The sequence below is a fragment of the Neolamprologus brichardi genome, chromosome 10 (assembly GCF_056152115.1).
Source record: "Neolamprologus brichardi isolate AB-2024 chromosome 10, ASM5615211v1, whole genome shotgun sequence".
NCBI classification, from domain to species: domain Eukaryota; kingdom Metazoa; phylum Chordata; class Actinopteri; order Cichliformes; family Cichlidae; genus Neolamprologus; species Neolamprologus brichardi.
The window spans coordinates 24,101,426-24,128,226 of NC_142113.1; the positions used below are offsets into that span (position 1 = coordinate 24,101,426).

At 38.3% G+C, this 26,801-nt stretch overlaps 1 protein-coding gene across 2 annotated transcripts in view; it reads right to left on the bottom strand.

The window, feature by feature from the left end:
- Positions 1-26,801, bottom strand: part of fstl4 (follistatin-like 4) — a 211,415-nt gene that overhangs the window by 31,691 nt on the left and 152,923 nt on the right. For both annotated transcript variants that reach the window (XM_087847430.1, XM_087847431.1), the window contains 2 exons: positions 6,039-6,205; positions 1,011-1,131 (listed from right to left, as the gene is read on the bottom strand). In XM_087847430.1, coding sequence (XP_087703556.1) covers positions 1,011-1,131; positions 6,039-6,205 — 288 coding nt within the window. The remainder of the gene's footprint in view (positions 1-1,010; positions 1,132-6,038; positions 6,206-26,801) is intronic.

A 26,801-nucleotide genomic window follows, 5' to 3' on the forward strand; every position in this document is an offset into this window, starting at 1 on the left:
GTCTGTCTCCATGACTCCCTTCACATCACTCCCCCTCCCTCCTTTTTTCCGACAATTCCACAATGCAGCTGGATTTCTTTTCAATTAGCAAGTCAAAATACCAAAACAAAAAAAGGATCCATTGTGATCCCTCGATCGGAAGAGGCTTAGTTTAATCATTTGTATTCCGCGTTTGAGGCTGAATACATTCAGATTTTTAAAAAAAAGCACAGTTTAAGGGGGCCACCTTTGTTGTGCTACAGGTGTGGCGCTTTAAACTTTCTTGCAGGTTTTTCTTTCGAGAGATGTTGAGTAAAGTATAACAGTAGCAGAGACGAATACCCTAATTTCGGTAATTATTATGAGTGAGGCAGCGCTTTGATAACTTCAGTGGTGTTCTGTGTTTCTGCTGGTTTCTAAACGAATACCAACGTAAGTAGCTTTTATCCACTGCACAGAATCAGCTGAATAGGCTGCATGCACTCACATTTCATTTGCAGCCTAATATGAAATTATGTTTTGCTCTTTTGCAAGAGTTACTTTGATGCAATGCGCTGTGCGCCCTTGTCTCCCGAAGCTCTTGTATGAACCATGCTACTTAAAAGATATTTCATCTTTTAGTTTTGCCTTTTTTTTGTCATATATGAAATTAAATTTGATATCTTTTGCGTTTTTTTCTTCGTCGGGCAAACACTTTTATTTGTCTGACGTTTGCTAGACTAACACTGGAATAGATAAATCTTCATTAAATAGCTTCTTGAATAGAATGATTAGTTATTGGGAACATTATTCGATGGTGAGCCCTAGCTCCAGATAAACAGACTAACAAGACAGACAAAAATGAAACAAACAAAGTTTTTTCAGTTCATTACAACCTTTGCTGTACTTTTGGAATCATTATTATGCTACCAAATTGATGTGAGACCAGCAAGACAACTTCCTGATGATATCCAAACACTAAATGCCATCATTTTTTTTCCCAGAATTTTGTCCACATCACCACTGTAAGTAAGAAATGAGCTACTACTGACCATTCACCTGGAGCACATGTGTCTGATAGAGGTCTTCATAGCCGTAGGCATGGCAACTGTAGTTTCCCATGTGGATGGTTGTCACCTTAGTGATGTACAGGGAGCCATCGTCCCCAAAGTCCTGAGATAGAGGGAAGAGATGGATGAGTAAAATTAAGTGAGAAAAGAGGCAAAAAGGCAAATGCGGTGAGAGGGTGTGAAAAGTAAGGAAGAAGTGGGAGGGAAATTAAAGATGGAAAAAGAAGAGTGGGAGGTGTTGGAGAGGGAATACCGGTGAAGAATGGGGTGCAGAAAACATCCATGGGGAGTGAGGTGGAAAAATGAAGGTATCTTGATAGAATAAATAGGGATGCTTGAAGGGAACAGAGAAAGCAGGCACACAACAGCAGGGAGTGATGGGAAAAGACAGCAGAGAAAAAGAGTGATGCGAAAAGGACGAGAGACCATGAATCAACGGTTTCCCTGTTGAGCTGAAGCAGGCAACAGGGAATTTGATCCTCCTCTCTCCCTCATCACACTGCCTCAGCCTGATAAATGGCAAGGGTTAAAAATATAAAGCCCATTAGGTTGATGAATGGAGCGGGTTGTTGTTGGTGCAGCATGCGACAGTCACCGGGGGGTTTCCAGCCACAGCTTAGGGTGGATTAAGGCATTAAATAGTTTGCTGTCCCACCAAGTGGCAGAGCAGATGTCCTGATGCAGCTCTGTCATGACATGGAAACCACAAATGGCAGCTCTTCCTTTTCTCTTTTCCTTTTTTGAGGGCTCTAGAAATTAATGTGACCTGACAAGGGGGCGGCGTTGTGACAGGAAAAATGTGAAATGATTTTCCCGTAAGATAGATGGAGGAGCTTAGGCAGCCTTTCAAGTTCAGGATTTACAATTAAGGGAAGAGACAGCGCTACACTGGCAAGGACAATTAAAACTGAATGGGCCATTCGGACTGCAAAGTAGGACTGTAGTACAGTATATAAAAAACAAGGGACTGAGGATGGCGGTCTCCTAAAACTGACACAGTTGAGGTACCTTGGATTTTATCTTCAGTATGTCAGCTGAAGTTATGTTTTGGTTGGCTGTAAACTTCAAAGTAAGTCACATTTATCTGTGATACGGGTCATATCACAGATGAGTGATCTTAGGCACTAAAATATAAACCATAAGGCTTAACATGTGTTGGTGCAATGCTCCGCAGGTCCACTTGACTGTAGTGCAACTGGGCAGACGTCGTAATGGTTAAATATAAGATTTTCTTTTAGAGGAAACAATTCAAGTCCAAGGTAAAATAAATTAAAACCCCGTTTTTCATCTTTGACTAATACATTTACATGGTGATCAAGCCTGCATTGTCTCTGGGTAGCTGGTGCTATTACTGCCTAAGAATAAATGGGAGAGACCTGGCCTGCAAACCTCATCATAACGTAATGGTATTAGCCGTTAATCTTTGAGTTTGCGAAATGTGCTGATGACACATGGACACAGAATTAAAAAAAGGTATTGGAGAAAAATTACAGGGTTTTATTACTACTCAAGGAAAATTACATTATTTAAGGAAAATTATACACTTGAATAATAAGAGCAGTCCCAGAGTTACACAGAAAGATGGTCAGTGGCCACATTCAAATTAATAGATCTTAAATCACTCGCGGAAATTATTCCTTTCACATGCAAAACTAAATCAGAGTCTCCTTTGGTTTGTTCTCTAATGTTAATCATCATTAATATGCCTTGATATACAGAATAGAGCCGAGTAGTACTATAGTAGTAGTAGAAGTAAGTATCTCCTTCTATATGTGTGTAATACATGTTAGCAATGCATATGCATATGGAAGCTCTCTATTAACTGTTTTTTGATGAAATATAGCTAATTTCATTTCCCAATAATCAGTTTCCTATCACAGCACTTCATATGAACTGAAAACTGAATCCACCCATATACACGGTGCGTGACTTTTTGGGGGCACAAAATGCCTTTTTTGTGATCGCTGGGGAAAGCACTGAGAAAGAAGTTCAACGGAAAGAGAGTTAAAAAAAAGTTTAAAAAAAAAGAAGAAGAATAGACTGACTGTGATAGAGGCTCAACTTTCTGGTTTCAATGAGGTTATATGCCAGAGAGCAGGACTACTTCAAAAACTATCAAATAAAACTTCTGAAAACAATCCTGTTTCCATTCTGCACGGCTCAACAGGAGAGAAAGGTGTGCTGAAAGGACTTCAACAGGAGAGTAATGTCCTGTCCCTCCTGTCGCTGGTCACCTCACAGAACCACTGTGGTCCAAATCAACTTGTACAAAATGCTACACAATAAAAATAAAAAGTCTCAAAAAGACAATGGATCTGTGTTTGTAACACCCTGCCCTTTATTAATGCAATTTAACTGTTCTTACATATGAGGTTTAGAGGGAAGTTTGCCTTGGAAGCTGCCCTGCATATGGATATTAAATGCATAGATTTCTATTATAGTCCTGTATAAATTGCACGAACATGTGCACATGTTGAGATGAAATATACCCTGCATCAATGAGATACAAAATCCTAGGGTAAACTTGAACATTTACCTTTAGCCCTTTATGAACTAATTTATTTGGATGTCTACAGTTTCATTACTTAATGGCTTCTTTATCTTTCGTTTAGCCAGGAAGTCACTTAATCTCCAGAGATGGCTGTCCAAACTAGCTTAATTGACCAGTTGGCCACAAAAACTTGGCACGTTGCATTAAGTATGCAATTTCTCTTGTTCTTTCTGGCACCGACATCCAGTGTGTGCAGAATAACACAAAATATTAAGAAGCTCCACACGCAGAGGTTATCCCTTTCATTAATTCTGAGATTTTGTTTTTAAGCTTCACGTTTGATTTGAGTGACTAAAAAGGAAGCCAAACAAACTCAAGCTTCCTCTCTCCCTCCATTTAGATCACTGTGCTCTGTGAAAATTCATTATGCCCGGTCAAAAACCCCAAGGGACCTCTGTTGCCATCACCTCTCCTCCAGTCTCCACCTCAACACTTGACATTGTTTATCCGCTCATCATCACAGCGGACCAACAAGGCTGCTCATTAACATGCAATTAGTGAATTGTGATCCGGTTGTGGATAAAGCAAGGCCGGCACTGCGCTTTCACCTGTGCAGATGTGTCTAAACAGGAGCACGGCGACATAGTTCATTAAGCACTGAGCGAGGTATAATTGCACCATTTCATGGAGGGTGCAAGGGAATCGTTGTTTTCTTTATTTAATTTCTCCCCTTGATTTTTGTCCCCATCCTGCCCTGTTTTGGTTTCTCAGATGCTGGTGGATTATTAGGTGGGTTTGCGTGATAAGAGGTTCCGTTAAATGAAGAGCACGGGATTCTCTGCACACCTTCCAACATTTCAGATCCCCGATGAGCATTTTATAAGTACCACAAGCAGTGTGTGAATACAAAAAGAAAACAATATGCTAGTGATTAGAGACTAACTGAAAAACTCCCAGAACTCTTAACGCTTTTACAGCAGCAATGTGATTTTCTAATTTTAAAAAGTGTTAATAGACTTTCTGGTTTCAATCCATGTGAAGAGCCCTCCGACTGTGCCCCCATGCTGCTGAAGTTTACCAAATATTAATTAGGCGGTCCACTCAGAAGAACCTTTGGCAGACAAACACGCTCACATGCTTTAAGGTTGTGCGTGTGCATTCTATTTAAGTCGATGTCAAGACTAATAAATATGTTTTATAAAGTAACTACAGGACTTATGTAATTGTAGAAAGTTTTCTCATGAATGTCTGGGAATTTTAACCAGCACAGTTTTACTAATATGTTTTTATATTTGCACAGATCGCTCACAGAACTCTCAACCTCATTTTCAACCGTAGATACACAGCAAACAGAAAGTTGGCAACTATAGGTGGTCAAGACATTTGATTAACTGGCAGCTGAAGAATCAAATATTTGTATCTATGGTCAGAAGAAACAAAGCAGATGAAAAGTAGATGGTAAATTTTTGCTTGCTTCTACTACAGCAGCTTATAATTATGGAAGCCCGTTTCCACCACTAAAAAAGAAAAAGTATCCATAACTCGAAAATTCAAGTTATTTTCTCAAAATTTTGAGTTAGCTCTGCCAATCAGTAATCTACGTCAGCGGTCCCCAACCCCCCGAGTCATTTGGTACGAGAGAGAGTTGAGGCTCGGGTGTGAAATGTATGGTTTTCAGGGTTTTTATCAGTTTTTAGCGTTATTTTGTTATTGTTTTTATTGTTAACTCGGTTTTCCTGGGTCTTTTCACATGTGTTATGAATAAATCTTCTTTTTTTCGGTGCCGGTACTAGTTTTATTTTGTTGTACTTATCCGCGACACCTTAAAGGCCGGTCCGTAAAAATATTGCCGGGCATAAACCGGTCCGTGGCTCAAAAAAGGTTGGGGACTGCTGATCTACGTGAATGACGTCATTTTTCTTGTTACCCGGAAGGATATGGCGCAGAGGAATGCGCACTGAAAACCAGATTGCAACAAATTGGCATTTTTGAGAGTACGTTTGCTGATAGCAACTCCATGTGATTCAGCTAATAACACAAGGATTTCATCATTTGTGAAGCCACGCTGAAAATAATCAGCAATTTGTGCATTCATGATTGGCTGTAATACTGGTAGCTTAGCTGTAGCATTTGTAGCTGAGGGCTTCAGCTTCCGGGTAACTAGGAAATGACGTCATTCACGTAGATTACTGATTGGCAGCGCTAACTCGAAATTTCAAGTTACTTTTTTCAAAATTTCGAGTTAAGAAGTCAAAATTTCAAGAAAACAACTCAAAATTTTGACTTATGGATCCTTTCTTTTTTTCAGTGGCGGAAACGGGCTTCCATATATAATACTTGACTTACACAAGCAGTTTATGTACAAAACCTTATCCGCCAATAAAAATCAAACAACCTCAGCTTTTAACTGGTTATAGCCATAAAGAACCAGCAACTTCACTTTGTAGTTGTGTAGTTTGTGGTTGCGCACCAACAGCCACAAATAATTACATCAGCCATGGAAAAAGGCATGAACTCACATTGATGTCCTCCAGGTCCAAGAAGTTTAAGATGATGCCATTCCTCTTCCAGATGACAGGTGGGCGCAGCGTCCCCTGGATGGCGCAGGTGAGGACTGCACTTAGGCCCACTGTTACTGTGGAGACGCTGATTCGCTGGTCCTCGGCCAGGCTCAGCTGGACAACCTCTGTTGAAATGAGAGCATGAAGGAAAATAATTTGCGGTTGGCAGAGAAAGAGACAAAAGTAAGAAGAAAAGATTGAGAAAAAGGGGAAGATGGAGAAATAACGAGAAAAATCACAAATCTGAATGAGTGCTGATGAATTGGAACTATAACCAAGCTGAACACATTTCTAAGCATTCATCTCATTACAAGTGGACCGAGGAGGATAAACAGCTGTCCGGCTGTGAAGGATATGCAGTATGAAGAAAGACCACATATCAGAGGACACACAGCCAGCCAAATATCATTCTTCTCATTAAGGGAAATTTATGTTCATTGAAATGGCCGTCCAATTCAATTCACCTTTACGGCAAATTAAGAATTATTCTTCTCTGTTCCCGCTGGCGCTATAAATAGTATCTGTCGCCAAGATGTGTGGCCAGGCACCAAATCTACATGGTCCCTGTAAGACTTTGAATCCAAAAGCTTCATCATATACTTTGTACTGTCTTAAACGTAGTCCGTTTAATCTAGACTATTTTAAACAGCGTCTTAATTATAAAGTGGGTCATGGGATATATTATAACATGAAACATGTATTTTAAACTATTAAATATATTGTGTGGCCTGTATTGCACCACACCACCTCATCATTTGCTTTCCAGTTTTTGTATCGGTTTAAAGTTGATGCATGTATGCCTGCTGCCAAAAGATATTATGTGTATCTGCAATTCATTTGAGTCACAACTGACATCATACGTGATCCTACGTCAGTACTGGTTCAGGAAACAATTCAATAAATGTAAGTAACACAGATACCTGACAAAAATCTCAGTGGAGCCAACTGAGAGCAACAATCAGCTCATATGTAACACACACACACACACGATTTTATCAACTGATCCTGTTACATGACTTTGCAGCACTGAAATAGTTATAGAAAGGGTATCACACTGAGGATACAGTGCAAAAACACACAAAAAGTACTATTACTGGAATCCCTGATGACGCTAAAGACCAAATGCAACCACATAATATTACAGACTAATTAGCATATTTTAATTGTTAAACATTGCTAAATATAAGGTAGTTAATATAGTTAAATATAAGGAATAATTTGAGTCCATTAGACTTCCTGACCTATGTAAAAGCAACATTTATTTAGACACCATTGCAATTCATTTACTTTTTCTACCAATATTAGCGAACAATAGATTTATGGATATTCTCTTTCATGTGCTGTGGCATCTAACAGTGGTTTCTAGTGTAATTGTTATTCAGCGCGTTACTGCCCGACTTTGACAGTAGTGTCATTTATTTATTGCAGCTGCTAAAATTAGTGAAGCATTACAAACTTGAAAGTATCTGCCTGCCATGGAGCTTCTTTTAGATCCAAAAAATGTTGAGGAACTGATTAAGAATAAACTAAACTTGGTGTGATGACATATTTTTACACACCTGACATTTTGCTATCACAGCTATCCGAATGCTTGTAGAGAAAAAAATGATTAAAGTTTTCTAACTTCAGCTTCCTCTCCATGTATTTAATCTATCATCACATGCAGTATCATAACACATAGACCTACATGAAGAAAAAGACTAGAACACTCCTAAATTCCTGACTGAATAACAATGGTGAGGTCAGCATCACAACAAATCGCCATTTTGACATCCACCAGGAACAATATTTCATTGTCCAAACAGACTTCAACGAGATGGCTAAGAGACTTTGAAATGTTTGTTGGGGAACTTGCTGTCTGGAATCCGACTGTGACAAACCCTGTTGTAAAAGACCCCGGGATATTAGCTGTCTGTTTCACATAGCTCTCCAGATGATAGATATATCCATGCTGACAGCTCAGTCTGTCAGTGATATTTCAGAATGCCTTGGGTACAGTACACTGCCAGGTCCAACAAAGTTATAATTCAGCAGATCAGTAATTTGGGAGGCAGAACAGGCTTTGAGTGCCATGTGGACAGATGAGGGATGAAATGCATTGATCTGACATGGCTTGGAGGGGTGATTTCAGGTGGTACAGAGAATTTCAAGTAGACCACTGCTCACACTGAATTTAATACAGTGCAGTGGAAGCAAGACCTGTGTAGCTTGCTGTGTGTTCATGCAATGAATGCTCACTCTTAAGACAGACGCAACCATCAATAGATTATTTAAGGGTAGAGTTAAAAAGTCTCCATGTTCATTTATGAAATGTAATTAATATGAATTATGTGCAGAACAGCTACAGTTTATACAAGCAATAAACTGTAGTCTGTAGTAACTGACTTAACACACACTTGTAGATTTCCTTATCAAGATATCATAATATCAAAAATCTGGTCCTTAAACACAGCAGCACATCTAAAATAGAGCAGCTAAAAACAAAAAAATAATCAAGGTGATACAAGTGCCCAGTCAAAGTCTAAACCTTAACTTGGCTGACGTCCTGTAGCCTTAAGAGAGCTGTGCACAACAAAAGTGTGCAAATCTGAGTGAACTGAAAATTTTCCTCCAAATCAATGCGAGGTACTGATAAAATCATACAAAAAACAATTGCTGCAACTTATTGCTGCCAAAGGCGGCTCCACAAGCTCCTAAATCATGGGGTGTATTTAGTTTTTCAGACTCTATTTCTTAATTTTGGCAGTTTTTGTTATTTGTCATGAGTTGTCGTCCACTAGAGTTTGGTTTTAAATAATTTGAAATTTAATAAAAGACCAGATGACGTGATATGTCCTAATAGATAAAACCATAAAATGGATTAGGATGTTCTTTCTTTTCAGTATAACTGCATATTGAGGCTGTTATTACCAAGTTTGTAATCAGTTTAATCAGTTTAATTCCACAGACAAATTCTTGCTATAAGAACTAACTGCGTACTGAGGAAAAGGGGAAAATAAGAAAACTGGTTGCACTAGTATGCTGTGTTTGTGTACATAAATCTCTGTTTAAGGACTACATCAGGTATAGGTTGGTGAATTTTAGATAGCACTGTTTTTATCTCGTTTTGGAATGAATACCTTCACTCCATCCTGTCAAAAAGCAATATGGCAGCGGTGAAAAGATAACCTTCAAAGCCCTAAAACAAGGCAGTTACCTTGTTGTTTGCAAACCAAATCAAATAGAAAATGCACCGTCAATCCAAAATCGGCAGCTGTGTTTAGCTGTTTCTGTCAAAACATCATCGTATGAGGTCAATCTAAACTTTTAACATTGCGGCTGATATATTAGTCATCGCTTTTAATGTCTGTCAGAAACACCATGGTAAAAAAAAGACCTATGAAAGACGGACTAGTTGTGAAATTAATCGTGACACCGTGAAATTAATTCGGAGCCCATCCTTACTCAACCTGCTGAGATTACAGTCAAGAGACCAAGAAGAGACAGAAAAACCTCTGCCTTTGTGTGCAAGGGGAAAAATTGGTGTATAATAATAATTACAAATCATAATGATTGCTTTAATGTCATTTTCCAATGGAAATGAGTCTAGGTGAGTCATTAATGAATATTTTTTTAATGTTTTAAGCTGTAATTAAAGTCTTTAGATACTTGAAAGTTGGCTTCTGAAGAGTTAAAGGAAATAGACACCTTTAATGAGCTTTAGATGACAGTCACACATTGCAACTTTGGTTTTATGTTCACAGGCAGACCCCACTTTTCAGCACTCTTGCTTTGAAAAGCAATGCTGTTCCTCATTCACAAAACCTTCAGCAACTTGTGAAGCTGCTTGATCAGACAGGTCCCCCCTGTGTTGACAGAACATTTGGCATAAGGTGTTACTATGGTCACTTTTGCACATCGACTAACAGGGACTTGTTAAAAGGCAGAGCTGAATTAATTTATCAGATCATGATCAGTACCACGGTTTCACATTATAAGACCCTAGAATTACTTTTGTTTTTTAATTTGACTGTAATTTAACGAGAAAAAACCCCACACAGCACAGACTTTAAATCTCTTTTGCCCAAGATCGCTCAGTACAAACGATACATACAGTGATGCACACAAAATAAGTCTATACATTGTTCCATTGTTTATCGCGGTAGTTACGTTCTAAAAATAACCCGCGATAGGTGAAATCTGCGAAGTAGCCAGCTTTCATTTTTACAATTATTATAGATGCTTTAAGGCTGTAAAACCCCTCACTGCACGCTTCATACACTTTTCTAAGACAGGCATGAACATTTTCACACTGTTCTCTTGTTTAAACACTCTCAAAGTTCAAACCTTTGTAGAAAAATAAGTCCAGTATTATAGAATGAAACCAAAGGCACCCGCGGTTGCCTTTGACGGTGCAAAATGTTTCGTCGACATTGTTGTGTTTGTTGGGGAGAAAACTTATACCGTACATACCGTACAGCACTTCAGAGTCACACTGCTAGCGATCGAAGATTTATGTAAATTTGACAAGCTGAATGCATTCTGCACCATGCAGGAGACACGGCACGAGATTGATTGACAGTGGTCTACAGCCAATCAGGACGCACAACACAATGCGCTGTAAGAGGTAAAAAAGCATGCAAAATTGCACCAAAATAGATCTGCGAAACAGCGAGGCCGAGAGAACCACGTTATAGCGAGGGACCACTGTACATAAAAAAGGTAATGAAGTACCAAAACATAATAATAATAATAATAATAAAATACTAGATGCACCTATGGTATCAATTTCAAAACCCTACGTCACCTTGTTCTTGATTTATTGCATTCACAAGATTTTTTGAAAACCTGACCTCTGACCTTGAGTTGGAGGCCATTAACACTGGAACTTGCACCCATGATATCAGTTTGAAAATCCTAGGGTGCTTCTTTCTCAAGTTATGGCCTGAACAAACTTGGGTGTCTATGCCAAGCCTGCATGCTGGGGTGACGACAATATCCCATCAGCCTTTTCTTCCTGAGAGGTAAAAACTAAAGCAACATTAGAACTGAAATGTGATACTCAGGCACAACATCTGCTGGAAAATCTGATTTAAACTGGACCCAAATTCATGTATCAATGCCCCCAAACTCCCTAAGACTGAGCAGGTAATGACACGGATAAAGCAGTAAATTTAAACATCATTTTCTCCAATACAACATATGCTTAAAATGACGTGAAGTGAAGTGAAGACAATACCCTTAGTGAGCCTTCTTAAATTTGTGGACTAGTCTACAGGAGGACAACGCACTACATTCAACACAGGCATCCAATGTGCACCTGTGAGTAAGGCAAATGGAGTTTGTGTGGAGTTTCCGTGACAAAATTCATAATTTAGGATGGATAGGTACTGCAAACATGCATGCATATAAATTTAAAAAAAAAAGAAAACATTTTTTCTTACACCAGTTGTTAAATTAAGAAAGGATTAAGAAAGATAAATCTGAATATAAGAGTCACTAAGTTCTGATAGCTGAAAGGGTCAGTGTTTTACATTTTGTGTTTTATGATTTCTGTTTTCTTTTTTGGCCAGCATGTAGAATAAGTCTTAGATCATATTAGGTGAGCTGTATTGTTCCAAGACCTAAGCCTGTTTATGGAGTTGAATCAGACCATGGACCTATTACAGAAAACACTCTGAACAAACTCGGAGCCTAGCTATAAACAGAAAGACTCAACAGAGTTGGTTCAATCAATTCTAAGTATGTTGACCCTGACTTAAACTCATCCGTGAGTAGAGAAAGAAAGCCATTATTAATGGAGCTCCGATAACACGATTCACCATGACAACAAGTGAAGAGAGAAGAGCCTCCATTTTAATACAGTTGACTAATGAACATGAATGTGTATCAATAGAAACCAAAGAGAAATATCGATCAAACAGAAAAGATGTGGTTTTCTGTTGGCCCTGTCATATTATTTAAACCCAGCAAGACTCATTTCGGAGATTTTCAGTGAAAAATATGCTGAGGTTTTCACTTTGAATTGTCAGACATCGGACCTTTTAAAATGTTGCTTGACATCATTTAATGAGTGTATTACAACATGCCAGCGTATTTTAACATGAAATCTAGTCAGAATACAATCAAACTGTCTGCAGCCTGCTTTTAAACATCACTTTAAACTATATTTAGTCCAGTTTTAGTCATTTCAGACAAATATTCCCTCAAATGTTCACATAATCTCCAATCGCCAACTGTGACAGACATTTTTCCTTCCGTGTCAATCATTCCAACATGACGAGTGGTTGGTTGTGTCTAAAGCTTCATATATATAAGCTTTATTTAAACAGTGATTGCTATGGTAACATACACTACATGTTTCAGTGCTAGGGAATTGGCTTACAACTTAGCTGCTCTGTCCACAGAGTCACAGAGTTAGAAAGATGTAGCCTATTGATTTCATTCTGAGCTGATAAAAATCAGTGATGTAATTACAGTCTCTGTTCTTACACTGGCGACTGATTAATCCAGAAACCCGGAGGTTCCCTAATTTCAAGGTTAACAAACTCAGAGTTTACATTACACCTGCTTTGTGATATATGGCCCAGTACATCTCTGTATTATCATCAGTATACATGTATAAAACTAATAGTTTTACTGCAGCACAGATATCTGGGACATGCCCTTATTCTGGGTAAGGTAGCCAGAAGGGAATCCTTTTGCTTGCATGCACTGAGATTGTAAATAGTTTTTAAACTTTTCCAACAAAAATACAGAAACAATATGGGCCGTGCCTTAGAAAAAATACATATTAGCACAGTTTGCTGTTGGTTAGTTACTGTTGCTTAATGCAACATCTATATTTAGTTTAAAAACCTTAACTATGTCATCACACGTGCTATAAATGTTCATCTTTACCTGCATAAAACTAAAACAGGCAATCAATCCCTGAATTTAATGGAAAAATGTGGAACGAAGCGAGAAAACTTTGTGTTTCTACTATTTTTATGGTTTAAATTTTGGTGAGTTTGACAATGTATAAGCTTTTTTTTCTTTGTTTTTTCATTTACTTTTGTAATTTCAGAACAATGTCAATTTTGACCCTGGGGAGGAAAATATATAACTATTTATTTGTGCTTGAAGAAAGTAAAAAGAGCTAAAAATCTAGCCAACGATTAAGCCTCAGTTGCCACTTCAAAGTGCACTTTAAAAACATCCAGTCCCAGGATAATGAATTACACCCATGTTTATTTTAACTATGAACATTATTTCCGCCTTTTGTGGGACCCTATAAAAATCTGTTTTAAAAAACTCCTCCTATGCTCTGTCCTGTTCTCAAATGACCCAGACAAATTGCATATCCACAGGCAGTGCCCGCTCTGCCCCGGCTGACTGGGAAAGGTTGTCATGACATTAGCTATTTAATGATTCCTACACTCCCTTCCTTTTTACCAAAATAGCTCCTAACGTATATGGAAGTTAGTAATTGACACTCTGGGGAATTCAGGAGCTCCTCTGATCGATCATCCCTGCTAACCGAGCTATGGATCAGCTGACAGGGACGTTTCCTGTATCAAGCTCAGGAGGGATATACATGAATAAAAAAAAATAAAAGGAGTGAGAGAACAGAGAAGGGGTGAGGCCAAATACTGCAAGAAACAAATACAGAAACAAGGGTTTAAACCAGAAAATAAAACAAATGTGAAAAGAAACAAGGGAACTTGAGATGAAACGCCAATAGAAAACCAAGTAAAAAAAACCTACAATGAAAGAAGGCAATGAAATTAAAGATGTAAAACTGTAAACTGTGCGTGTGTGCGAGAACAATTTGATGCTGAGCACGTAGAAGAGCTCCTCGGGGCTAAGTATTGTAGCAAGCTCAACAATGCAACTCAGAGAGTTGTCCCTTCCTACTTCTATGAGACCACTAAGACATCAGGCCACAAAGCAGAGAAGTCGAATGTCTTTCTTAGAGGATAAGTCCGAAGATGGAACAGTGGAGGTGGTGAGGTGCACAGCAAGAAGACAAAGACATATCGAATCAGGGTGATAGGGGAAGGAGTGGGACGTGAGAAGCCATGCGAGTAGGCCTAGGAAGCACAAAATAAGCTGACAGACACACATTATGCAAAGTTTTGTTTAGATTACTTAATTTGTGTGTCAAACGATGTCTACGTAGCTAAGTGTAGGTAAGAAGAGAAAATATTCCACATTCCTCCAGCTAATTTAAAGTGTGAAATGAGACGCTGAACCACGACATAGCACATGTCTGTATGCCATGATTCTATGAGTCTCTGCGAGTGAGTGGGCCAATGGTACACAGGGACCATAACGCCATCACTTTAGAGGTCAAGGGTTTGATTTTTTTCCACCACCCGTCTGTGCCAAACCACTGCTTGAACAGCCTCAAAATTTCAGTGTCACACAAACTGTAATCATGTTATGACGCATTCTACTTTGAAATGACTTGCTAACAAGATAGCCCACCAAACACCAGAAAGTCCTTTTACATTTCAGTTTTATTTCCTCATTGTTTTGAGCTAGACACCATTCACACAAGTAAAAGGGAGCACTATTAAAATTAGAGTAGAATCAAATGATGAAATGTTTGGAATTATTGTGACATGAAATTCTCAACAGTGTTTTATTAGAAAACAGAATATTCTGTAATGCAATTACCTTAACTGAATCTCCCTAATTTGATGCACCATTCTAAAATTTAGTCTCTTCACTGACTGAAAAAAAGTGCACCCAGTTTTAGACTTTGCCCAAAGCACAATCCGAGTGAAATTTTAATACAGACTTCAACAATACCTCATCAAATGACAGAAAACAAAAAAGTCAGTATTTCACAAGCTTGAGAACGATGATATCTACAGAAGTGGGAGGTAGAAATTATTGTGGGCTGGTGATCGAAAGGCTACTGCTGAAAAAAAGTGCACAGAGCGGCTCACTGGAGGAAAACAGAAAACAGAAATTGGATGGATGGATAGACGGATGGATGGACGGATGGATGGATGGGAAGGAAGGCAAACAGTTTCATAAAAAATCTCTATGAAATTAACTTTATAATCTTGTGGTTACGTCATCTTCCAACTCTGATCCGGACACTGGATCCAATTCCACAACTAGCTCAACTCAGTGTATACCAGATACTCGATTTGCACCAGGTGTATTCCTTAAGTAAGCGTTCATGTCTGTCCATTTATTTATTTATCTATGTGCACTGGTAGCATCTATTTTCTAAACAAATCCCTTGAAAATCAGCAGAACTTTTGGTACATAAATGGCCACAGCACACTGCTGCACAAAAAGAGCTTGGAATTAAAAATAGCTCAACATCTAAAAGGCTGCACCAAAAGAAGAGAAGAGGAATTTACAATATCAATCCACAAAGGAAGCAGTTCAAACTGACATAACGAACAAAGGCCATATAAAGTCCATTACATCTGGCAACTTCAACGGCCATAAGAACAGCTGATGACACTAAGCACAAGGGTCCCACAAGTTCAATTTTTCTGCACTTGAAGGCAAACGACTGAAGTGGCCACCGATGAGTGAGAAGAATACCGTAAAACATTATCTACCCCTCTTCTTGATTCCTTAGTTTTTTGCATTTGTCACAAATGTTTCAGATCATCAACAGAAATTGGAATAATAGATAAAGATAACCAAAGTAAGTACAGAATGTAGATTTTAATTGATGATTTTTTTCATTAAGAGAAAAAAAGCTATCCAAATCTAATTCAGCCAAACTGGAGGGTTTTAGGGCATGAGCGGCCTGTTTAAGCTCATGTTAAAGTATTTCAGCTGGATTCAAGTCTGGACTTTGACTAGGAAACTCCATAACCTTTGTTGTTTTATTTAATTATTCTTGTTTTCAGCCGTTCAAAGGTGGACTTGCTGGTGTTGGTGTTTTGGATCACCGTCCTCCAGTGTAAGTGTGCTTGACTTTCATTGCATAAACTGATGACTGGACATTCTCATTCATTATTTTGTGGTACAGAGAAGAACTGATGGTTCCAAGAATTACAGCAAGTTCCCCAGATCCTGAAGCAGTAAAGCAGTCCCAGACCATCACACTACCACAACCATGTTTGTAACCATCTTTGTAACTTAGCAACAAATGTGATGATATATGTTTTTTTACACTCACTTTATTTTAAGAATGTGTGTTAATCAAACAGTTTTGCATTGCTCACATCGTAGAAACATAAATGTATTTATTTTCACCCACAGAGCCTCTTCATACCTTAAAAACCAAAGTGCTCTCTCTCTCTCTCTCTCTCTCAGTGTCAGTCATTGTTTACTTGCCTTGGCGCAGGGTAACGTGTCACTCATGACAACTATATCGTCCTCTTGTCGTGAGTTATATATGCAAATACATGCACGACACACTTGATTATTCATATTTGACCCTCTTTAAAAAAAATATCCTCATTCGAACTCATTTGGTAAATTAAGATTCAGGCATTAATCATTAGGCTCATCGCTTAGTGAAAAGCAGCTGCTACAGTAAGTGGGCTTGATTTGCCAGCCTTCACACTTCCTACATGTTCTTGCAAAGCTGCCAAACTAGGCACAGAAACTTGAAGGATTCAAAGCAAGTAAGCACTAAGGTTATTTTTTTTTTCTTTCTTTTTTTTTTAGAGACAACAACATGGATTTTCTTAGTGATTGTTGCCAGGCAACAATCATAAATCATGACAGGAGGCAATCTTAGACCATCGGGCAAGAAAGCACAATCGTTTTTTTGTGTGTCAAACTGTTTATAAACACAGGTTTCCTCCCGCAAAGTGCACTTCCGATCAGAGTGACACATGCTGCCCCGTGTTATCTTCTGCAGCATGATTGAGAAAAAGGCCTGGACGCCTTTAGCAATAAATAAATTCATACTTTTTGCAATAACTCTGTAATACAATATCAGTCTAGCAGAAAATCATCAACTGAAATTCTATTTTGCTTAGTTGACTCTAAAATAATTATTATTGTTAGTAGTGCTAGTAGTATCATATACCACTATAACAAAATAATTTCCCAAATATGGGAAAAAAGTATTTATCTATTTAAAATGTAAGCATTAAAAATACACTGTATAATTAAACTACACAAACTAAGACAAATACAGGTAAGTAGAGCTGTTAAGTAAATCTTCATAACAATGAAAACTTTTAAGCGCCACTTATAAAACACAGATAGGCAATAAGGTTCAGTGACAAGAATAGCAGTTAAATGTGCATTATTGTAACATTCCCGCCCATTAAAACACACAGTATACAGATAAAAATAAATATGAGCAATACAGGCAATACAAGTAGTGATTTAAAGAGCATAGCGTTTTAAATACACACACACATACATTATATATATATATATATATATATATATATATATATATATATATATATATATATATATATATATACATAAATATAAATATATATAAATATAAAATTACAATTAATCAGTCCTCACTCATTTGCAACATTCCCCACACAATACACCACAAATAATAAGGGGAGCTACCTCAATATCAACAGTAATAATGTCTTCCAAACATAATGACACCAGTGGGTTTATACAGTGCAAGTAGGGAGCCAGATCTCCCACTGGGAACCCACGGTGCGTACAAATGATCTTGGTGCTTTACTGTGCATTCAATATGAGGGCTGCTCTCTGCAGGTGGGCTGCAGCTATTAGTAAATACATCATATAAAGCACAATGACACACTGAGTTATGTTGTGTATATATAGACATAACTATGCACGCTCAGTTAATTCTGTGTATATCACATCTCTTCCACATATTGTACATGCATACTGCTCATTTAATGTCTCTCATATATGCATGTATAGTCTTGATGTGCTGCATATCTAATGTACACACAAGCACTTTGTCTTCCTTTCTCTCATATACACATGCAGAAATTCATGCTTTCTCTTTGGGAGTGCTGGCGTGGTGATTATTCATGGGAGGGAGACTGGGGATGAGCAATCAGTGGCCAGCTCATTAATCACGCTGGATGTAGACCCTTAATCTCCTCCACAGGTATAGAGGAATCCTCTGCAGCCACTCCTCATTGCTTCTCTAAATTCTCCCATCTCTCTCGCTCTCTCTCTTCCACCCACTGCCTCATTTTCTCTGTGATGCTGTCTTTGCATCTTTGGCTATTTCTATCCATCTTTGTCTTTTTCAGAGCGCCTCACCTACCTGATGTCTTTGTGACTCTACGGCTGCCTGTCATTCTTCCCGTCCGTATCACTTCTTCCTCTTCTCAGAGGTTTTAATTTGTCTTTTAGTCTTCCCTGTCTTTCCAGTTAAAGTGCTTCCTTGTCTCTCAACTTACTAGCAAAGCAACAGTAGTTGTTTTCCAGCAGGACCCATTAACTATGCAAAAAACTAGCCTTGTTAGGATCAAAGAAAGAAAGAAAAAACAGAACAAAAAAAGCATAGTAGAAATCTAAGTTGGAATTAGCATTTAAAAACAATATGTTTAAAGCTAGTTGGGTAGGAGATCTGGCTGTGCCAATTTTCCTTCTGCATCTGCATAACCATTTTAAAAATAGAGCTGAGGATACTTCACAGCAGCAGGACTTAGTAATGGGAGTTATGAAGCTGTGCTGTTTGTCAAAATTACTACCTCTAGGTTTATTGAAGAAAAAAAAACCTCTGAGGTTTCAAGAACAGAAACGGGTCAGTCAAATGTCTTTAAAAATAAATAAAAAGGAACGGTGGGTTGAACAAAAATCAAATCAAATCAAATCACTTTTATTGTCACATCACATGTGCAGGTACACTGGTACAGTACATGTGAGTGAAATTCTTGTGTGCGAGCTTCACAAGCAACAGAGGTGTGCAAAAATACAATAACATAAAACAAGCAAAATATAAGAATGGCTAAATATGAGAGTAATAAATATATGTACAATATAAGAGTGAATGCCTTACTGGATGTGTATACTAAATATGTTTTTCTACGTGTGTGTGTGTGTGTGTGTATACATATTTTACAAATTAAATAGAGTAAACAATAAAATAAAATATATAAAATACACAGAGGTTGGTAGTTGGACATGTGCAAAACAAGTGGCATTTATATACAGTGTGGAGTGCATAATGAAATACTTTTAGAATACTTTAGAAATGTGTCTTATATTATACTTATATTACTTATATATACTATATTAACAAAAAAGGCACATTTTTTAGTGTTATATAAGAGAAATTCCAAAATCCTTCTGGAACAGCATGTTTCCAAGACCATTTAAAGGGAAACCATTGTGTCCCCCACATTCTTTAATGGACAGCTTTGCAGGAACAGGCTGCTAACTACAGAGTCCATACATAAGGTGAGCATATCTACAGAGGACCTATGTGCATTGCAAGGTGGCGGTGATATTCAAAGGACAAAACTCAATAATGAACTGCCATCAGTTTGCTAATGAAGGACAGAACTCTCCTTACTGTGTTGTTCAACCCCTAAGGACAGGAGTAACCTGTCAGGAATATAAACAGATTAATTGCCTGTCTGGAGGCTTCATGGACATTTTTTTTTTACTAATGCTTGGCCTGCCCGCACCATAAATCCCTATTTTTTAATATATGCTATACATTCTGTTGCTTGTGGGGGGATTCTTCATTCGGGATGCTAAGGTTACACCAGTGAGGTAATGTAAGTGCTTATGATCTGCCATGACATAGCAGCTTTTAACCCAAGAGAGATTCTGTGAAACACTTTACATTTTCACACTGGCACACCATGCAACGTGCTCGCCTGCCAGTGAAAGAAACTTAGGTTTCAGTGTCTGGTTTGTGGGCACTTAAGCTCATGGACGGGCTGGGATTTAAATAACCAATCACGTAATATCTGGAAAGCTCATTCCACTACCAGAACCACATCCACACAAGGTTATCCTTCCTAGGGCAGGTAAAGGTTGTCTCCACAGTGAATCAGATATTTTCTATGATATCACCCCTGAAGGTCGAGGATATCATCACTTTTTGACATCACTAAATTGTGTTGAAAAACATTTGCATAATAAAATGTAATAAAACTGAGGACATTGCTTTCCAGTCTAAACAGAGTGAAAAAAGTTCATATTTCAAAAATACTGTATGTTATGTTGTAATTGAATTGCAACTATAACTATGAGCTTGAGGAGTTAAAGCCAAACTAATACTAATACAACTGTTGCATGTGCAGGTTTTATTTATCCATCACATTTTTATTACATATTTACATCTGCTATTTTTGCTTTTAGGCAAACAGTATGAAGTGGTCTTGCATAACTTCAAGAAGAAAATGTACGAAGAATTAAAAGTCTTAAGACACAACTCGGAAAGAAATTTTACGTTCGCACCATTTGGTTTAATAAAACCGAGGGCATTTTAACTTTCAAAGTCCAAAAGAATCCATCCTGCTCTGAAAGGCTTAATGGAAACAAGCTGACAGTCTTGAGCTAATCTCCCATACTTCATTTGGTCGGATGAGACCCCATTCATTAAAGCTATACCCTCATCTGATAGTGGCATACAATCTCTGACAATCTGGATAATCTTTCATCTTTATGGAAGAAGGAAAGTCCCCTCGACCCACTCTCTCTCCCCTCCCCAGCTATGCCTCTTACTGTAAACCACTGGCAGTTTTCTGACAGAGCTGGCTAAGTGGTCTTTCTCGTTTTAAAGCCTTTTCAGCCTTGTGAAGGAGGAGGGTGAGCGAGATTAGTGGCCTGCAGCAGAACTCTGCACTGCAGGAGCCACAGCTTGACCTGACCTGGAGGTCCACTTCAACAGTTACAGAATGCAGAATGGGATACACTGTGTGAATCTGTGTGTACACAAGAACACTGAAAAGTATGTTTTTAAATGTGCATGCATGGAATTACAGAGTCTATGCATTTTATACAAATGCAAACATTAACCAGTATTATTTGTGATTAGAGCTGCAGTCTGGAGGAAAGAAAGCCCAAACATCAGTTTTCATGAAGCTCCCATGAAGGCATCTTTTCATACAAACCACTCCACATAGGTCAATGGACTCTTTGATTAAGACTGAAGTAAAGAGAGCATACTGAACACTATATTTTAAAAGGGTTTTTTTTACATTCTTAAAAAAGATGTATTTTTTTTCTTATATGTAGTTTTTTTGTTCTTTAAAAAAAAGTGAAACAAAAAAAAAACACGAATTTGCATCTAACAAGACAAAGAAAATAATCAGGAAAAAACACTGTATCTCTTTTATTTGTCACATACCCTTTGTCAAATGAAGAGGTAGAGCTCATTTATATTCTCCACATTGTTCATTTTAAATTAATGGTGTTTTGCAGTGTGACAAATTGGAAACACTTATCTGGCATTATGCTGCTGCACTTACTACGTTTTTTAATATAAATCACTAAGCATATCAAATACAGAAAGTCGGCTATGTACATGAAGTCTATATGCATTTCTGTGAATTCCAGTAATTCTATTTTTACTTGGAAATATTCAAATAGTATTATAGTATTGGAATTATTCATATAGTTGAATGCATTTTAAAAACTGATACGGTATAATGATTTTAAATGGCGTACTGTTTTAATTGTAGCTGAATTGCTTAACTGACACCCCTGAGGTTACCAACTAGTCTAAAATATGAGTGCATCCTGCATCATGGTAAAATATCCACTTTAGGACATCAACCAACCTTTGTATCATTTCTCACGTCACAAAAAAGCATAATTGCTTCCACAAATTTACTTAGAATTGCTGCAACACTCACTTCACATCCATACTTTATATTACTTCATCACATATTCAAGTCACATAGTGGTCTTTGTGATTAATGGTAACACTTCGTGAGTAAAACTATCACAAGAATGATTGGTGTAAGTTAGGTGTTCTCAGAAACAACATCCACAATTTGACTCAGGTTGCAGTCAGAACTCAGTACTTTGTAACACTTTGATTCGTTTCTTTTTCAGCCATTCTGGTGTAGATTTGCTGCTGTGCTTGGAATCATTATCCTGTTGAATGACCCAATTTAGGCCAGGCTTTAGCTGTTGGACAGATTACCTTACACATGTCTCTACAAACCTTTGGTTTACAGAGAAATGCTTTACAGCTGGTATGAGGTGTTTGTGCTGATATGCTGTGTTTGGTTTTCACCCACTGGTACTGTGCTTTATGGCCAGACATCTCCACTTTGGTTTTATCTGTCCAAAGGACTTGTTCCAGAGATTTTGTGGTTTGTAAGTTTGCAAACTGAAAGTGTGCTGCCCATGTTCTTTAAAGAAAGGAAAAGCTTTCTCCTGGCAACTCTTCCAAACAAGCCATACTTGTCCAGTCTTTTTCTAATTGCACTGTCATCATCTTTAACATTTTACATGCAAACCGAGGCCTGTAGAGTCTGAGATATCACTCCCATACTGCATACTGTAATTTGGTTATATGTGGCATTTAAGGGTAATACACCAGTATTGAATTTCCCAATACAATCTCATTTGCATCTTCAGTAAAACATCCATCCATGCATCCATGCATCCTCTTCCAAACATCCATATCGGGGTCATGAAAGGGCTGGAGCCTATCCCATTCCTTCCATCGAGGCGGGGTACAAGTCTTGTCACTTTAAATATTTTTTCATAGTTCTCCTCCAATTTAGGAACTCCATAGACAGAATCAAGAGCCTCTGAAGAATAAAGCTACACATTAGCAATAGCCTTCAGAGTTGCCTCTGTTATGAATACTAATGGCAGCAGTTTTGGCTTTGGTTTAAGGTTTCTTTATTATCTACAGACAAGAGCATGACTTTTCAGAATTATGACTCCATATTTGTAGATTAATGTAGCTCAGCATTGGCTTAAGTATCACATTTACCGTCAGAACACTCCTTTCACATTTCTTCCAGTTCCAGGAAACCACGCTCATTTTATTTTATGGTAGTAACATAACACAATTAGATTTGTTTGGGCTAAATGATTATAGCCTATGCTAAAGACTGTATATACATATATCAGTACATTTATTATTAGTCTCTGAGCTAGTGTTGATGATTCAATAAAAATAATGCTCTCATTACATAAACATTCATTAAAACTAAATGGTCCCTTGTCTTTGTAACTTGGGGACCACTCAACAGACCAGCTGATTGTAAAAAAAAAAAGAAAAACACACACACACACACTCTTTATGGAAATGTCTTCATTCATGTGCTGATCCCTTGATATATAAACGGACTGAACCAAGAAGGAGATTACAGGTGGTTTGTACCTGACTATATCTTCCTCCTTTATACCTTAGTAATATAGGCTGATTAATTAGCAGAAAATTGAACTAAATAGGTAGTGCAACATGGCTCCATTATAACCACTAACGGTGTTTTTAAAAAGCTGCTGATGAGCTGATGAAGTTGATTAATTGCTCCATATTTTCCCCTGGAGAACTCCCCCTCCGTCTTTCTCTCTCCTTCTACCGTGTAATGAATTATGGGCGAATAAATTTTGTCTACAGCGTGCGTATGCTGAACTTCAAAATTATTAAGGATCCTCCAAGCATGACAGGAGCTTTGGAAATCACTACGAAAGTTTCAGGCTAAATTTTTGCATGCTTAATGGTAGGACTGTATGTGGGCAGCACAAAGGCTGGCGGTTGGAATTGCCTGATTAAAGTGACATGGGTACCATTTCCAACCATCTCCTGTAAAAATTTGATATCAGCTGACCTTTCTGCTTCAAGAGATAGTATATTAATGTTTCCACTGCTTGTCACATTAAGAATACAGGTTACCAAATGCACATCATACAGAACGGGTGTCAGCACAGAGGCTTTGCCAGCAGACTCAGATCACAATGTCACAATGGCAATTTTGCATTTGCAGTCCATTATGAGTTGCAGACAATGAGGCAAATCTGTCCCAGACCTTCATCTGGCAATAAACAATGCAGTAAACATATTTTTTTAAAAGTTCTGATGCATGGTACAGAAATGAGCCACAAAAGGTGTCAAACCTCAAAAACCTCTCATGTAAAAGAGATAAACAATTGAGATTATTATCTCAGGCAGTCCACTATCATTAGATAACTTTCTCCTACATACCCGTCTTAAGATAAAAGCTTTCGACTGGAGAGAATTCGTGTAAACAAACAATTATGTCATGGCTGAAGTGAGGTCTAATTTGCCCAATGTTTTGTGAATTATAGATTACATTCTGATCTCTTTATGTTTCTCTCTCCCAGCTGGCGTGGGGCTTCCAAATCCTCAGATACTTTTCTGCAGCCTCCTGCAATCCTGAATGTCACGGCTCTGTTCCATGACATCAAGGCATCAAACTCAAAAGCTTCAGAATTTCTTTCTGGATGCCTGATGTGTAGTTTATCTACACTTCAAGGTATTCCATCTGCGTGTTGCTTGTAACTTGGATTAAGCCTGGCACACCAAAAAAAAAGAGAGACAAAAAACACTGCATCATCTCGGTATGAAAAAGCCTCTGAGCTTTAACCCTCAAGGTAGCTCAGCGCATGTTGTTTTAGAAGACTGGGTTGAACAGGAGCTTGTTGCCACAGGAGATACTGTGTACTAACACTCTGCTGGGAGTGTGCAGCATTGAACTAAACCAGAGAATCAGACCGCACTCTTGAGAATAAAGACTCTGGAGATTTGGGAATACCTGCTCCCCTATTATCAACCTCGCTCTTGCACTTTAAAAAGTTTGACTATATAAGCTTTCTGAAGCTGTCAAAGCTGCTCTTTCAAGGCGTACTGAATGAAAACTCTGGCTTTAGAAATACTTTGAAGGCTACTAAATGATATTGGCTGCTGGCTTGAGTGCCATGCAGGAGAACTGTAATTCTTTTTAACGACTCAGGAAACCTCAGTGTGGCTTTATGGAAACTGCAAGAAAACTAATCGAAACTTCTCTGTAAAACAAGAAACTGATCTGTCAGGTTTAGTTGGTGTTTCTATCAAATCGCCTTCTACACAAGCACAGAATTATACACACAGCACTTTGCAACTCATTTGTCTTGATAAGAAAGATGATGTGTATAACTGAAGTTTTTAAAACATGTTGGACGGTTGTTGTCCCTGTAAGTGTATTTACTGTACTTGTGTGCTTGTCATAGTTCAGCTTCCAGCACTGAGAAGCATCTGTCCTCTCTGGCGGGTGTCTCTCAAATGTCAGTGATATAGTAGGAATGTGTATAAAGAGCACATGGTCTCAAAAGTTAACATAGATTTACACCCAGCTAGTCCGTTGTGCTTCTGCTTTAGCCTTTCACTTCTGCTGCTCTTTTCAATCTCGAAACTCTTACACCCTCCTAATCTTTCCTCCAGTCTGGCCCAAACTCTTATAAACACAAAATTATGTATTACCTACTTGTTTTGTCTGCACCCCCATTCAACTCCCTGATTGCTCCTCACGATGCACCTCTCTCAGCCCACCTCTGTGCTCCTCTAAGCCTTGGTAAACATGTGCAAACATGCAATTATACATCACCTGCTCTTCTAAATCCTCCCAATCTTAGCTGTCCTTCTCTTTTCTTGACACTCCTGGCCTCTTCCCAAATCCTATTTTCTCTTTCCTCCCAGGTAAACACATGTAGGCAGGCAGAATCACCAGGTTAACATTTGCATCTTGTTTTTGTAACTTATCTAAAGCTGTAGTCCTTAGGTTGATCCAAACACAATTTCATCCTTCTGAATATGGGGGTACTAAAACCAATAACCCCTTAGGTGTTTGTTTGGGCTTCGGATGTGTGTGTGAATGTGATTCAGTTGTTTTTGGAAATAAGCTTTCAGCTTGAGGCAACCACATCTAGTCACTTGTACTTTAATTCTTTTCCCACTTTACTCCGTTCCACTTTCTTTCATCCCCTTATAAGATGAGAGTGTTTGCTGTCTTGTTTGTTGGGTTCAGCTTAGTGACGTCACTCAGCGCGGGCCTGTGTTCATCTCCATCATATACATAAAGAGGAGAAAGCTCTTTTATCAAAACATAACCTTATCACTATGACCACACCATCTGGACCAACCTGCTGATGATTTACACGGAGAAGATGTTAACCCAAAGAGAAGAATGCTCCCTCTACGGGAAATATTCCTTGCTTTCTTACACAGAAGCAGTGTAGCCATAAGCTAAAGTTATCCAACCACGACGGATTATATGGTCCTATTCTTACCTTGTTGGGTTGTCTTGTTTTCTGCTACCATATTCTTTTTTTATGCAAAAAAAAATCCCCCTAGTTTTTGCCCTTTTCTGCCGTGTTTACCTCCTTTGTTCTGAGAGAACATTTTCAAAGCTGATGAAGGTGGATGCTTGGGGGGATATTGCTGAAGAGATGAGAGGAGAAAAAACAGAAAAATCATCACTTCCATGCAGACCCACACTTACAGAGAGTTAAACAAACACTGGTGAAGATGCACGCTTGTTTGAAATTGAAGAAGGGTGTTAAAATAAGAAAAAAAAGAAGAGGAAGAAAAGGGGGATTGTTCCACTAAAGAAGCTAGAGAAATACCAAATCAATGGAGGCATGATAATGAATTATTTCCTCGCCCGAGTGGGAGTTAGAGGAGAGAGATAAAAGCAGACCACATGCTGTGCCACTAACAGCCTAGGGGGCTGCTGCCTGTGAATTACAGTGCGCTGAAACACACTTGCTGCCCTCGGGACCCATTGGTTGCAAAAAGAAAGAGAAAGGAGAAAAAATAGGAATAAGAAATGGGGATGGGGAGGGGGCAGAAAAGAAATGTCAGGAAGGGTAATAGGTCAAACCGAAACCCCT